Source organism: Labeo rohita, chromosome 21 (assembly GCF_022985175.1).
Source record: "Labeo rohita strain BAU-BD-2019 chromosome 21, IGBB_LRoh.1.0, whole genome shotgun sequence".
NCBI classification, from domain to species: domain Eukaryota; kingdom Metazoa; phylum Chordata; class Actinopteri; order Cypriniformes; family Cyprinidae; genus Labeo; species Labeo rohita.
The window spans coordinates 127,501-143,727 of record NC_066889.1 but is presented as its reverse complement, the minus strand read 5'-3'; the positions used below and the strand labels follow the sequence as shown (position 1 = coordinate 143,727).

Below are 16,227 nucleotides of genomic sequence, written 5' to 3'. Positions count from 1 at the left end.
CCTAACAGATTAATGTTCAGAATATTTTACTGTAGTCAAGGTGAAGCAATTTTCCATATTGTAGGGTTTTCATGTTATTTACATTTCAGATGAAGGTGAAGAGATGTTTTTGTGGCCGTTCCTGCATGAGAATGAGACCGGGATCGACCGGTGGCCTTCACACACACACACACACACACACACACACACACTGATCATCTGAGAGACTGTACTGGTGTCTGATTCCTCACATCATGTCGACTTTTTTCGCACTAAACTTCTGATCAGGTTTCACACATTATTGTGTCTACCTGTAGAGATCTCCGCTGTATTGTTCTGTGTGACGTGCTGTCATTTTAAGTAAAACACTGCAAAAGGAATTTTAGCCAAGAAAAGGCCTGCATTTGGAATGGCACTAGTTTCTAAAGCACTGTTAGTTGCACATGATGGATTCACTTTTTTCCCAACCAACCTGTATGAAACTGACTCGGACACGCACTGTGTCACTAGGCTGTATGAAGGAGAGAGGAGCGGCTTGAGTAAATCTCCGCTCGGCCATCTGCTTTGACAGCTCGGTGACATTGGATTGAGTGGCAAATCCACGCAGCTGCGTCACTGTCCAGCCTGTCCTTCTCTCCAGACAGACACCTGCCACAAATCTCCACCTCTTTCAGATTCCTCTGTGATTTTAGCCAACAAGTGAGGAGAAAGTGTCTAAGCAGCACTATTATGTGATGAAGCATCCCAGCATGCTCCAAACACACGTCTGGAAACTTTGATCTTTGAACGCGTCACGTGACCCGCTGTGGCTGGATGTGGCGCGTGGAGAAGGAGAGCGATTCAAGGTTAAACAGGGAGGAGGAGCCTGAGTGTCACGTGATGCGCTGTTCCCTTGAGAATTGGTGAATGGCTGATGGAGCAAAAGATAGACCGAGCGTCATAAGATAACAGTTCATCCAAAAAACAAACAAAAAAAAAATCGTACTCTCACACCATTGCGTTTCTAGTAGTGGTCTTCTTTAAAAATTCAACCAAAAGTAATGATGTGATTGAAGTCACACACGCGATAAAAAAAATCGGCTCCTGACGATAAAAGCCTGGTTTTATAGATCGCTGTGTTCACACATGACGTTGGGAATCAGCCCGCAGCATCTCCAGCCCTCATAGGTGCATCCTCCTCCTCATCATCACGGTGAGGGAGGAGACAGGAGGTGAGCCGCAGCAGACCTGTCGTTCATTCTCTCTTTCTCCGGGCCGGTGGAGCGGCAGCAGCAGCATCTCTCCCGTCATCTGTGCGCCTCAGCTCGGCTCCATGCAGGACAGATGAACGCTGCGACATCTCTCCCAATGACTGAGACATGCTCGCCTTCGCTTTAGTCGCCGGCTCTGTCTGGGTTGTACTAGGTGAGTTTTCCTCGGCTCGCTCTGCAGGTAAAGCATCGTCAGCGGAACACGCTATCGCTCGGTAGGATGACGAAACACAGGCTGAAAGAGCCGGACATGATCAGATGCTCGTTCATTCAAATTATTTGAGAGTCTCGAAGCTTTAGGGCCTCTGCAGCACGACTTCTCCGTCCTATCCTTAATACTGCCAGGAGAAACGCGGTTGTGTTCACATTCGCCGCCGATTTAACGTTCATGAGCGTTCTCGTAGCGAGAACGCGCCTAAGTTGCTGATGGTGATGTTTTTGCGTTATGCGGCATAAAACGCTGAAGATCTCGTGCGACGCGTTACTGCGTGACAGTGACTCTCTGTACGTGTGAATGATGTAGAACAGAGACGCGGGACACTTACGGTTGCATATATGGGTTATGTTCGTGCACGGGCCGCGTTTTATGGGACATGGTTTAAAACGGCTAGTTTGCCGGTGTCGTGCTTCATTGTACTACGCAGAGACCGGTGACGTCACGGCGAGAGCGCCGCAACCGATTGGTGGGAGCTGTCCAGCGAGGGGGTTCTGAAACGTCACCGCGCCTCACTCCACCCAGCTGAGCGGATAGCGCACTGCCCAGGGTTCTGCAGCCAGGGCCCCGTCGAATTCAAGGAAAAGTACTTGATCACTGTCAGTGTATGGGTGCAGAATCCAGTGACATGCTCTAGCACAATCATTTCTCCATTTTTATGAGTTTCAGTTGCATTGTGGTTGCAAGGTTACGCCTTTTGGTTTTGGTTTGGTCTCGAAACTCCAGGCAGCATCTAAAGGTGACATGTTCTTTACAGTGTCACCTTCACCTCATGCATCTTTCATGTCCATGTGCTAACGAAGAGCGCGCAGACACCCAGAGCTCACCGCGTCCAAACCCGAGCCGCTCAGCTGCCATGTGCTGCACGCGTATGAATTATGCAGCGAGTCCAGTTTGATGAGAGACTGAGGTGAACCTGATCTTTCACCCCGTCCTCTATAATTTAAAGATTTAGGCTTACTATGTGACGCACTGCACTCACTCTAAAAAGTGGCAACCTGAAATTGCTACCATTAAAGTCATAGGATTTTGTCATCATTTACTTTCCTCAGATTATTCCTGTAGGAGTTAAAGAAACGGACAGATGACGGTAGCCAATGACTTCCAAAGTATGGAAAAAAATCAGTGAAAGTCAATGGCTACCATTCTTCAACATGTTTTTTGGCTTGAATAAAACCAGTTCATTTAGATGTTCTTTTTGTTTTAGTGCAGGTTTGATAACTAACTTTAATTAGTGTACAGGACAACCTCATTTAACATGCTCAGTCCTTATCAGATCAGTATGCATACTGAAAGAAATGAAAAAAGCTATTACAGGAGATTTATCTTGAACCACAAGACTACTGAAAGCAGGTCGTGGGAGTCTCTGAGTCCATTGCTCAATCGTCTCCAGCACTTCCGCTTTACAGCAGGGCACAGAGAGCTGGCCATTTATAGGAATGTTACAGAAACATTCAGATCCTCTTTTGGCAGCAGTCATGTGTGTCTACATGTCGGGCGGTTTAACCGCAGCCCATCTCGCGGGGTTTTGCGGCACGTTGAATGAGGAAGATTGATTTTTATGATTGTGTGGACAATTGAAATGTTGCTTAGTGAGCAGAATAAATGTGCTGAGTAAATAGGGCGTCTTGTGCCCGCTGGGTTAGTTGGTTAGGTCATGTGTGAGGCTGGAAGCACTAGTTGTTTGGTTTTCTCTCATGCTGGTTATCAAAATGTGCTGACATCTGGCTTTATTCAGGTAGAAGGAGACTAGAAAATGTGATTTAATATGAATGAATTGCTCTGAGGTTACACCAAAAAAAATCAAGGCAACAACTGTGCTTTTTCGTTCTTCTGCACTTAAAAGTGTTAACAGGCATTTGTTACCTTATAGAGCTATTTAACCCAAACGTTTAATTTTGTTTGTATAAATGAGTGTATTGATGTTGATTCAGTGATGTTAACTAAAACAGCAGTTGATTAGATGTACACTGGTGCAGATGTGATTGCCTTGGCTCCTGGCAGGTCGTGTTTGATTTTTAATGTGTTCTGTATCTCTCAGCCGGTGTGTCTGTGAGCTGTAAGCTAAGACTGCGTATCGTGTAGTCAAGGGTAGACGGAGAGCAGTGGATTATGGGATGGAGGGGGAGGGAGGGGCTGAGCGGAGCCGCATCTGCTGAGGGTGGTGTGATACGGCGGCCGTGAGGTTCTGCGTTTCAGTAATCACAGGCTGACGAACAGCACACGGCTAGCGGCTGGCCAGTGGCAGGGCTTTAATATTCGCATTGGAGTGATGCCGTGCTGCTCTCTCATTATACGAACGATCGACGCTTCTTAACTGGTTTTGCTTCAGTCTCAACTCATGTACCAAAAATGCCCTTGAATGCAGTAACTGCAGTGCATTAATATTAACGGCTCAAACCCATCAGTGTGTGTGTATGGCCACTAAAATAACCTCACTGTGATTCTTGATTCTTTCTTGCTCTCTGCAGACTGTATGAAGTGGCGATCTGTTTCTAACCCATAAAAACTACTTTTATTGGTATAAATGAGTGCATTTAGGTTGAGTGCTGTAAATAGTATTTTTGACTTTTTTTGACTATTTCTGTCAGCATACAGTAATGTCAGTTACCCTAAAATAGTAGAGAGCATTTTCTCCTAAAGTTTGTTAATGTTAGTTAATAAAATGTAATTGTGAGGTGTTTGTTTATGCTATAGTTCAAACTTTTGAATGAGTAAATGCTGCGATTAACGTGAACTGAGATTCATAGAACTAATGAAACCTGATTGTAAAGTGTCACTAATTATTAATCACACAGTCACACATGTTCTTTCTCACGCTGAAAAGAATGGGAACATCTAAAACAACTGCTTATTATTTAACATCACTGAATCAGCCTAAATATGTTGATTTATATAAAAAAGAGGGTTAATCCAGGTAGAAATATCTTTTTAAGCCAACAGTGGCATTTTTAACAGGAGAGGAAGTGTCTTCAGGATGTCAGTGCCTGTAAGGAGGGAAAGGTGGACAGACTTTAAATAGCCAATGGAAAGCAGGGGTTACTCCTGTCCATCTGTTTTCTGGACTAATAGGCCGTAATCTCTTGTGACAGCGCAAGCTAATTGCTAGTGATGCCTTTGTGGGGGCGGGGTAGGGGGCGGAGCCTTACTCTCCAGATCCCGCCCTCATGATGGACAGCAGCCAATCGTCACTGTTCACAAGCTATATAAGGCTCTGAAAGTCCATTTGTGGAACATACATGGAGAAGTTCATCTAAAGACTAGAGTACAGAAACGATGTGTGTGACAGAGAGCACACTGATCACTGAGTGCTGTCAAATTACAACGCAGCCGCTGTGGGATTCTGGAAATGATTCGATCAGTCAGTCTGTTTATTGTGGTTCAGATCAGCCTGGTTGTTTCAGCTGACTTATGTGGGATTCAATATCCAGAGTCAAACATTAAACAGTAGTATTTTCTCTCCGTTTTCTCTCGCTGTCATTGCTTTTGTAATGTGTCTCTCTCACACTGGACACAATAATTTACACTAACGTAAAAAATACTCTCAACTGTTACAGTCAAACTGATCATTTTCCTCAAGTTATATTTATGGTTTGGTTCAAATTTTATTAACCAAAAATACATCTTTTCCTAAAAACAACAACAACAACAACAAAGAAGGCAAAAGACCATATTATACTTGATCAGTGTATTTAGACTTCAGCCAAAATGTTACTTAATGAAGGTCGGTTTACTCATTTTGGGGTTTTGATTTTACCATGGACAAACGCTAAATTGGTAATAATATGACAGTAGCATTTTCACTGAAGATAAAAATAATATTCTTAATTTTATTAGTCACTGCTTAATTCAGTTAGTTTACTTAATTGACAGTTCTAAAGACCTTAATGTTAATGGTGTCTTTTTAAAGGGGACCTATTATGCAAAATCCACTTTTAGAAGGTGTTTGGACAGAAATGTGTGTTGGATTTGTGTGCACACAGCCATCCTAGAATGATAAAAATACATCCAGACTTTTTCAATCTTTGTAAATTCAAACCAGGCTCAAAAAACAAGCACTTTGGAGCCTGTCCACAAAATGACGTCATATTTCGGTAGCCCCGCCCACCACTGTTGACTGACAGGCATGCATTACCATATCAGCAGCCGTCTTTTGGCTGTGCCGAAAGGAGTGTCCCGTCAGGAAAACCCTTCCTCTGTTTCATGATCACAAAACATTCAAGGATGTTAGTGTTTCTGCTGTAAATGTCTATTGAGGCTTTTTAGGACTTTTACTAAATATTCTATAAGTCTAAGCACAGCTACGATTTGGTTCAAATGTGTATCAAATGTTTGTAAGAGGTTATTTATATATCTTTTTGTAAAGGAAGTAATCACATTATGCAAATGTTCATGGATTACTTGACGAATATAACAAAAAACAGTAAGGTACAGAGTTTATTTTGTTCATTGACTATTTATACATTTATTAGATTTAACAAGAAAAACGTGAAGCTAAAAGTTTTGTAAGATCATCTAACAGATTACTGCAGTTATGTTCTATTCATTGGCACTCACTAGGTGCGTTTACATGGAGCATTGTGTAATTGGTTTAAAAGTCCCATCCGAATGAAAATGCTCCATATAAACACCTTAATTGGAATAAAAATGCTCAAACTGAATGAAATTGTGATTGGGTTGAGAGGGGTGGGATAAACCTTTCTATAAACCGAACAAAATCAAAATTCTGCTTTGTAAACACGTTAAACAGATTACTTTGCATCAAGCAGGACAGGTGTCGCGCCATAGCGGGGGGCATTCACGGGCCGTGCCCCCGTCCATCCTCTCCCCTCCTTGCTAAACGTGGTAGATTTTGAAAGTGAAAGTGAAACCGGTAAAACGGCGCACATAAGAACGCGACTGCACGCGGTCACTGATTGCGCGCTTTGATTCACTGATCAGTAACTCTTGGTAAGAAATCGTGTATTTGTTCCATTTAAGTTCAATAAAATTATGTGTCCTCTCCCGCTCGCTCATTTATTGCCATACGCAAAACAGAGACGTCTAGGCTCTGCCCCCTTCTGGAGTTGGGTGAGAAGTTGCAGCTCATTTTCATGTAAGGGAACACACCCCTAAAACCGCCCCAAAAATGACACTTTTCAACACGTTATAAACGATCTGTATTGTATTTGGATCTGAAACTTCACATGCACATTCAGGAGAACCGTAAGATTAATATTACATCTTGTGAAAAGGGGCATAATAGGTGCCCTTTAAAATAAGCATCAGATTTTCTGTTTTGTACAAAAAAAATGCAATAATTTCTGCAGTGCAAAGCTGTTAGACAGTCCGAATAAAATTTGACAAATGTAAAAATGAGTTTATAAGGTAATGAGTTTATAAAATAATGGTTTATAAGAGCAGCCGTGTACGCTGTGTGTGTGTGTATGTGTCTTGTGTAGTGAACGCTGCTGCTGTGAATGAACTGAACACGATAAAGATTGCGTCAATTTTTTGTGCAGTGATTAAAACCAATCTGTATTTTGAGAAGTTAAGATATAGGTGGAGACTGCCCCAACAATAATAAAATAACACCATAAAATTGCTGCATTTTTCTCTTATTAGCTGAATGCAAGGTGCGCTGAATTCACGTGGAGGATTCAGTCTGTTGCAGAAAAGCAGATCGAGGCTGACAACGAGTGAAAACGGGCAGAAATATTTGCGCGCTATCACGGGGAGGTTGTGGGTTACGGGGAGTTTAATTTATGAATATGTATCATAGCCTACCACTGAAATTACACGAGCAGTTGAGTCAATGTTTTAAAAAACTCGCTCATTCCGTAATGTGCATTCAGTGCATGTAGGCTATACAGTTCAGTTGAAAACTTAAGAGTTTGTGCGATGAAAGTTGCATTTGTTGCTATTGCTTTTTCAGTTTTGCATTTTCAACAATACAGCTGAAATTGAATAGGTGCATATTTTAAAATAAAAGTATTATTTGCAGTTTAGATTGATTGCTTTACAAAAATTCGTATTCTTGTTCATTTTCCGGTTTTTTTTTTTTGTTTTAATTTATTCCGCTAAATCCATTTAAATTCTTTACTTATTTAGTTTCTTTAAATAAATAGCGTCACCATAGTGGTCTGGTATTTATGTTTTCCTCAAAACAATTGGTCCCCCCAATATTGTAGACATGATTACAGCCTTGTTTGGTATAAATAAAAAAGTTAGTTGAAAAGAATCACTAATGTAGAAACAATGATCTAGAGAAAGGGTTTTTTTTTTTTTTTTTTTTTTTTTTTTTAACTTTTCAGTAAAAGTAAAAGTAGTGAAAAGTGTTGTGAAAGTGCATCATATTCTAACCTACCCATGAAAGCTTCTTTCAGTGTATATAGTTAATATAGCAATATCTACAGTATAAATTAGTTTGAGATTAATGAAAAATAATCGTTTCGCTAGATAAGACCCTTCTTCCTCGGCTGGGATTGTTTACAATCGCATTTGTGATCGTTTGAAGCCGCATTTAAACTGAATTTTGGAAGTTCAAACTCAGGGCACCATATCAGTCCATTATATGGAGAAAAATCCTGAAATGTTTTCCTAAAAAAACACAATTTTTACGACTGAAGAAAGAAAGACATGAAAAAATCTTGGATGACAAGGGGGTGAGTACGTTATCTGTAAATTGTTGTTCTGGAAGTGAACTTCTCCTTTAATAATCTTTTGATGTGCTATAAAGAAATACACTTATTCTGATGTGTTGACTAACATACTAAAGCACATGTGATTAGAATTATGTGTTATGCAATACTAGATATGTACTAGGGGTGTACTAGAACATGCTCTCATGCTTGATGGATCGAAAAATGCATAATTTTTAAAAATAATTTTCATTTTATTACAATATTTTTCTCTCAGCCTGGCACAAATGGCTGAATTAGATCCGGGTTTAATGAAGGCCTGCCTTCCGAAAAACGAAATGTGTTGTGATTGGTTAACTGTCCCACTACGTTGCGATTGGCGAAGAGCTTAGACGGTGTTTCAGCACTGCCACGCCCCTCGTCAAAGAAGCAAATTCTGTGTACAACTGTTAGCGCAAGCTAGATTAAAGTGATTCTTACGTTTTAAATATGGATATTTTTCTTACAAAAACACATCGATTCGCTACAGGAGGCCTTTATTAACCCCCCGGAGCCGTGTGAGGCACTTTTTTATTATGGATGGATGCACATTATTGGACTTGTTTTGGACTGATGAAGAGAAGCCCCCTTCTATGGCGTTCTAAAGCTTGGAAGTGCCAGGATAATTTTTAATATAACTCTGATTGCATTCGTCTGAAAGAAGGAAGTCATATACACCTAGGATGCATGGAGGGTGAGTAAGTAATACGCTACAGTAGTGTCGGGTCTTATCGTCAGCCTGTGAGATCGCCAATACATGATATTATTGTGCTAATTTATTTAATTATTTACATACTGAGCTTCATTGCCCGAAACCAGCTCCAGCATAAGACTAAAAGCAGCCTAACATTATTAAAGAACATCATCACTGATTAGCCTAGCCTATTCTAGTGCAAGTTTATGCGTTTAAAAAACACTCGCGTTAAATGTGAAGCTAACGTTATCTACGCTGTATGATGAATAAATCTCTTACCACACACTGCACACGTCTGTGGCGCGTTACTGCTCTGAAGCGGCCACTCTAGTCAATGCTTGTGTTTATACCGCCGCGCTGCGGCTCATTGAAGCGGTTCTCCGCGCTGCATCGCTAAATTTAGGCTAATGCCCCACCTCGTCCCTACCCTCCCTACGATTTAATTGAATGATATTGTAATGGACCGCGTTGTGACATCATTTCATGTGGAAAACAAACGTTGTAGTCCAAAGGAGCCGTTCGTTGTATTTTTTTGAAAAGGGTTTTTTTTTAAAAAACCCCCGAAATATCTCCCTTTGCAGTGGACTTTGACATTTGTAACATTGTAGATCTTTTTTATGCCCAAAGACACACACCACACACTGACTAAAGTTCAAAAAGTAAAAAAGCATAATAGCACCCCTTTAAGTCTTTATAACTGCATGAGAAAGACTAAATGTTCTGTTATACAGTCTAATGCTGAACAGATCATCATCATATATTTCAACATGCAGTCTTTGAATATGCATGAACGACTGATGTGTTGAGGAGAAAGTAAATCGCTTGGTCAGAATTAGAATATATTGCATATTCTGCAGACGGTCTATATTTAGTGCTGATAATCTCTTGATAATCTACAGCGTATAAATGAACACTTGAGCATCAGCAGACCGTCTGGATAACGACGCGTACGCTTGCATCAGATAATGTCTGTCGATTCCCAAGAGTCAGATGACGTCTGGAGAATCGTGATGATCCAGAGATCTTCAGAATCAAATAATAACGTGCATCGAGACATTAAACCCTTCTGCCTTTGTACGTTGCTTGTGAATAAGTGGAAGATGTGCCGTCTGCCAGCATAATTACTGTATTACAGTGGCGTGTTTCTTATGTGCAGTTATTTATGAGTGCATTTAAAGCACACAGAGTACATTCAATCACCGTCACACAGTCTGGATAGGACGGAAGCTTCAAGTAAATAGACTTTAAAAGGCTCCACAAACGATCAATACTTACTACAGAAACATCAGCAGTTTTGTTGCCATAAACAATCATAAGATGCATTTGTGTTATTGACAAAGCATTACTGGGAACACTTTAGATTAGGAAACACTGTTAACTAGTTGTTTGTTAGCATGCATATTAATGCCATTATTGGTTGTTTATTAGTACTTATAAAGCACATATTAATGCAAGACCATATTCTAGATCTCTCAACATAGCTACTACTTTACTACTACTACGTACGTAAGTGGGTCAAAAGCACTCTGAAGATATCTAAGATAAATTTCAACTATAATAGATTTTCATGTGATTGCAAATAAAGCCCATCATGACCGGGTTCAATGAGCACGTCTCATAAGACGTCTTGACTGTGGCAGTAAGGCACTTCAGTGGGTTTTAGAACACAGCATTGGATCATTGTCGGTTCATTTATCATTTCAAATATTGGTCTTCTAGACACTTGAAATCATTTCATTGGCTCCATTTATCAAAGAGAAGATCAACTTACGTTTGTGTGCCAAACCTGCGGCAAACAGCACATGTAGATCTTTGAATAAGCGTTCATGTGATTTTTGTGAGGGTGAACAGAGGTGTGTTTTAGATTCAGCAGTGATTGATCAAATCAAACAGAGCTGAGCTGATAGTGTGGACTTTAATCCGCCCGTCTGTGTGAGAGAATCAGACCACGCTGCTCCTCCACACTGGTGAGTTGCTCTGATTTTACTCCACGCCGCTCCGATCGCACAGATTTACAGCAGGGGTTATGTGATATATATGTACTCTGTACTCAGAGACTGTGGACTCACGGGTGACAGAGATGTTGATTAACGTCAAGCGTTTTTCAAAGCATTTACACATCAAGTCCACATATGAAGCACAGAATCACTGGAGCTCAGTTTATCAGAGTTCAGCTGCACACACGTGTTCACGACGCAACGCACACGACACGCATGGACCGACTGAGGTGCAGCTGCTGTGATTGGGTTTACGTGTTTTCTTCAAGAGTTCATCATCTTTCGATTGAAATGATTTCGGCGTCTGTGGCTGCAGATTCAGCTCTGGACAGATGCCATACAAAACACGGGATACGCTCACATTCAGCACGTCCTCATCAGACTCTCGGAGAAAAGCTGGTGCCTCCAGTAAAAAGTGCTAACCCTGCATTTGAAAACATCACCGAATCAACCTAAATACATTAATTTATAGCAACAAAACTAATTATTGTGGGTTAGAGCAGCCCAGCTAACAACATGTTGTGTCCTAGCATTTACAAAACCTTTAAAAGCGTGACAGTGATGGGGCCGTTCCCTGTTAGCTGAGAGGGAGAAGCAGCTCTTTAAGATGGTCACCACTTAGTACAGTGAAGAGGACCTTGGTGAGCGCAGTCCGTGTCCGCAGTCGGTGTGTGTGTGTGTGTACGTTCAGGGGCGTTTGGGTCAGACGGCAGACTGTATGTTAATGTGTAAGCCGTCAGAAGAAGCGGAGCGCTGCTGTCTGTTTGTGTTGATAAACTGTGACTTTGGGCTTTCAGATTTATCTTTCTACACGCATGATGAAGTGTGTTAGACCTGATCTGTGTATGTGTTTGTGTGTGTGTCAGAGCTCAGCTCCACGCTTATGGAGAAGATGCAGTCTCGGGATCTGCTGCTGGGTCTTCAGCTGCCTGAGCTGGATGATCTGGGTCAGTTCATTCGCTCTCTGCCCACCTCCACGCTGCTGGGTCTGGGCGCCCTGACCGCCGTCCTGGCCTACTGGATCGCCACACGCCCGCGGCCCGTCGTGCCGCCCTGCGACCTCCGGCACCAGTCACAGGAAGTGCAGGTAGGCCACGGATCCGGTGTTCGCCGCCGACCGATCGAACGTGACATGACAATTGTGAACTTAAAATCCTCTGGATCTTATGCGGTGCTTCTCAAGCAGGGGCCCGGGACCTTCTGAGGGGCTGCGAAATGACTTTATTTTATTGAGAATAGGACAAAGCAAGGTTTAAAATAAATTACAGCAGATCGTGCTTCTTTTTGAATTTCATTTCCTCAACAACATGTGATTCCTAGACCTGGAAAAGTTTTATATCAATTTATATTGATATTCCCAGTGAAAAAACTGGGTAATTATCATTAATTAAAACTACAACCATAAAACATTGTTACTTTTATATTAAATAATTGTTAACTGAAATAAAATGAAATACCATTCACACACACACAGATATATATGCATGAAAATGAGTTATTAATCATTGTAAAGCATTCAGCTGATGAACTAAACTCACACAAAAGATGTTTTCATGTAACTTTGTTTTCACTGAGCTCCAACATTGTGCTTTTATCCCTGTATTGATTCATCATCAAACTAAACGTGAGTACGTGTTTAGACGGGTTCATATTGTCCTGTGATGATCTCTTTTGTCTAAGTCCTGTTTTTTCAAATCTGGCTCAGGCCCGAGGGTTTGCATAAGCAAAACGTTCGCGGCAGCTGGCCTAAAAACAATAAGATCGTCACCATTCAAATATTCCCATAATCGCTCTTCAAATACGGTTTAGGACGATAATATAATGATAATATTTCCCACATACAAGTACCGACCTATAAATCTCTTGAAAGCTGTCCACATGGAGACTGATGTTTGATTTGAAACAATGCTATTATGGCGGCAGATAAAAGCACCGAAGCGAGCGCACGGGCGTCGCACGCGGTCCGGCAGAATGCAAATACGAATGCAAACACGAATGCAAACAAGCACTACACAACCCATTCAGCAATGTATCTTTCATACGGTGATTGAAATGGGATCTACAGAAGAGCGTCCTCCTCTTTTCCAGATGGAAGACGGCGCTCGACGGTCCATGATGGGCGACCGCTCCACGCTGCTCTCGTACTACCACGAGGACGCCAAGACCATGTACGAGGTGTTCCGGCGAGGTCTGCACATCACCGGTGAGCGCATCTGCACACGTCACGCGCAGCACCGAACAGGGAACGAGCGAACTCGGCCCAGCACCGGCCGCCGCGCGTGACGCACGTGTGAATCCCGAGTTACGCAAATCACGCGATGATCAAAAAGCGATGCATTTTGGGTAAATTGCACAGCGCAGGCCTCAGTGTCGCAGCAGCTGAATATCGTGATCGAGTGACTGTCCGTGCCTGTAGCTCTGACTGACATTAGATTTTTGACAAACTACTGACATTAACTGAGCAGTTCAATTACACGCAGAGGTGTGTTATATAGTGTTTGGTATGAGTAAATATAGTGATTAGTAATACTCTACAATTTCAATCACTTACAATGGAGAAAACAGTCTGACATCTCTCCGCTGTTTCTGAGCAGGTGACGGACCCTTTTTAGGCTCCAGACTACCCAATCAACCCTACAAATGGCTGTCCTACAAAGAGGTGAGTGTGGAGAGGAGCGGCCCGACGCATTTACAGATGCGTTTGGGTCAATCAGATCACAAGTACACACGACCCTGTTTCTATTCTGTCCACTTTCAAACCCTTTCCTGAAGCTCTGGGGACGGGTGCACGTGTGGTGTTTTTTTTTTGAGATTTCAATCTAATATTTTGAAATAAGCTCAAGAAATTTACTTACATAAAAGGAGACAACAGAAAATGATCTGAAGAGCAGCAGCTGTGGGTTTTTACATTGTATTCACCTTTAAACCAAACTTACGATTTCAGCGGACAAAGTTTAAATCCCGTCTGGTTAGCGGTGTTGGGTGAGTTCCTGTGTAAAAGTAATTAGTTACTAGCTACTACTTACATCTTCAGCAGTGTAGTAGTAAAGTTACCGTACTAATGACTTGATCTAAAAATGATTGCATTACCTATTACTAATTGCTTTCTAAATCCCATATCAACCTCGTCCAGTTGAACAAAACACAAGTGGACTGCTCTTTTAATTCTTTCAAATGAATAATATGAAACTGCATGAATTATTCTTGAACCGACCAAAGTGTTTAAAGGGAGAAGTTACCATGAAAAACATGCATTTTAACATTAGATGTTAGATTTTGCTGTTAAATCCACTGTTGTTTTATATAGAATTGTTCTAAAGTTCTAAAGTACAGTATTTTATGCAATTACTTTAGAAGTAACTGTAATTCAGTTACAGTAAAATTAAGGTTAATCTTTTTAAGAGAATAGTACTTAAATTACAGTAATTCATGACTTATTAATGCATTAGACTCGAGATGGGGCCATCTTGATTTTTTAGAACCGACGCGGTCCCGATTACAGCGTGTTTGCGTGCGCTGATGCGGTCCGTGTCTCCCGCAGGTGTTCAGTCGGGCCGAGCACTTGGGCTCTGGTTTGTTGTCTCAGGGATGTCAGCCCAATCCGGATCAGTTCATCGGGGTGTTTGCACAGAACAGGCCTGAGGTAAAACAGCCCAAGCAGCAGAACATGAAGCTGCCAGAGCCAGTGAACAGAAACTCACGAGTCTTCTTCGTTTGCAGTGGATCATTTCTGAGCTGGCGTGCTACACGTACTCAATGGTGGTGGTGCCGCTGTACGACACGCTAGGACCCGACGCCATTCGCTATATTATAAACACAGGTGAGGCCTCGTCCGGTCGTCTCTCCACTCTGAAAACAAAGATTCCAAAGGGTTTTAGTGCAGTGATGCCATAGAAGAACCATTTTGTTTTTTTTAGTCATTCTTTTCCACGATAAAGAACCTTCAGTGGCTCCACGGATGTTAAAGGTTCTTGGTGGAACCGTACAGATGCCGAAAAAGGACCTTTATTTTAAAAAATGTACCTATGTCGCTGTCCCTGTTTGACGGTGAGCATTCTGTGTTTCAGCTGAAATCTCCACAGTGATCTGTGATAAACCGGAGAAAGCCACGGTGCTCCTGGAGAATGTTCAGAGAGGAGAGACGCCGGGTCTGAAGACCATCATCCTCATGGACGCGTTCGACGCTCAGCTGCTAGAAGAAGCTCAGAAGTGCAGCGTTCACATCTGGGCCCTCAGAGATGTGGAGGTGAGAAGTGTGTGTGTCCACAGCAGATGTGTTTAGCCTTCAGATCAGATCAGCGGTTCTTCAGCAGGGGTCCGGGACCCACTCGGAGCCTCAGCACACGTCCAGGGGTCAACGGCATGGCTTAAAAATGACTTACAATAAGGCAATAAGCTAAAATAAGCTAAAACAGATAAAAAATGTAAGCTGAAGTCATATTTCTTATTTTAATCGCTAAGAACTGTCCTCATTCAGTTTCACTGCACTGAAGAGAGTGGACAGGAAATTCACCTAAAATTCAGACAAAGACTGAAATGATGTGGGTTTGGAGCCACTAGAAGGAGAATGACTGGTAAGAAATGGGCTGGTTGTCCATTCTCTGACTGTGAGTCCAGCGGAAGGACGGGGCTGATGCTCCAGAGCGAATCTGAGGCTTGTTTTCCTCTGAAGCGTATCTGACGATCGGTCTGAAAGAAGAAAGCATTCCTGAAGGCGGCAGGCCTCGGCTTGTCCCATAGGCTCTTTACGTCAGCGGCATTCACGCGTGGGCGACGCGATCGCTAAACGCGCTAGAGAGCACATGAGAGTGTACAGTGAATCTAAGTGTGGGCCTATGACTAATGTCTCAGGATGTTGTTTGTTGACATCTCGTTGTTGTTTTTAGGCTCTGGGTCGAGAGCACTACAGGAAACCTGTGGTAAGTGTGCAGCTGGTGTTTCATCAGCACTTTTTAGTCACATAACACACTGTGCTCGTCATATGGTGAGAGATATGACACTAAAGGCAATGAATTCCTTACAAAAGTTCTTTGACAAACATCCTATGAAATGTGTTAAAAGCACACGCTGTAGAAATACCTGCAGTTCCTACCAGATTTAACCAAAAGTAGCTCTGTTGGTATATGAAAGCAGTGCCACTGTTATTTGTCACAAATGTTGTTGATTCACTGACTGGAGCGGCCGTCCAGTGATCAGACTGTAGTTTTGCTCAGGTGAAATGCATAAATGCAAATGTAAATGTCGCTGAGATTCACTCTGTCGTCTGACCTTAATGACGTGTGTTCGTGTGTTCGTTTAGCCACCCGATCCAGATGACCTGTCCATCGTCTGCTTCACCAGCGGAACCACAGGTTAGTCGACACAGAGCTCAATCAAAACAAACTGCCTACAAAAAACAAGTTTTTAACTGAACAGTTTATGAGAGGTAGTAAAT

The 16,227-nt window shown here is 42.1% G+C and overlaps 1 protein-coding gene across 2 annotated transcripts in view; it reads left to right on the top strand.

Moving 5' to 3' along the window:
• The first annotated feature begins 976 nt into the window (after window positions 1-976).
• acsl6 (acyl-CoA synthetase long chain family member 6) overlaps window positions 977-16,227 on the top strand; it is a 26,427-nt gene continuing 11,176 nt past the window's right edge. The window contains exons 1-9 of one of the 2 annotated variants that reach the window (XM_051093051.1): window positions 977-1,383; window positions 11,660-11,880; window positions 12,882-12,996; window positions 13,388-13,452; window positions 14,335-14,436; window positions 14,514-14,613; window positions 14,861-15,039; window positions 15,680-15,712; window positions 16,093-16,144. In XM_051093051.1, coding sequence (XP_050949008.1) covers window positions 1,338-1,383; window positions 11,660-11,880; window positions 12,882-12,996; window positions 13,388-13,452; window positions 14,335-14,436; window positions 14,514-14,613; window positions 14,861-15,039; window positions 15,680-15,712; window positions 16,093-16,144 — 913 coding nt within the window. In that variant the 5' untranslated portion in view covers window positions 977-1,337. Of the gene's footprint in view, window positions 1,384-10,646; window positions 10,764-11,659; window positions 11,881-12,881; window positions 12,997-13,387; window positions 13,453-14,334; window positions 14,437-14,513; window positions 14,614-14,860; window positions 15,040-15,679; window positions 15,713-16,092; window positions 16,145-16,227 lie in introns of those variants that run through there. The other variant, XM_051093053.1, reaches the window with a different exon arrangement.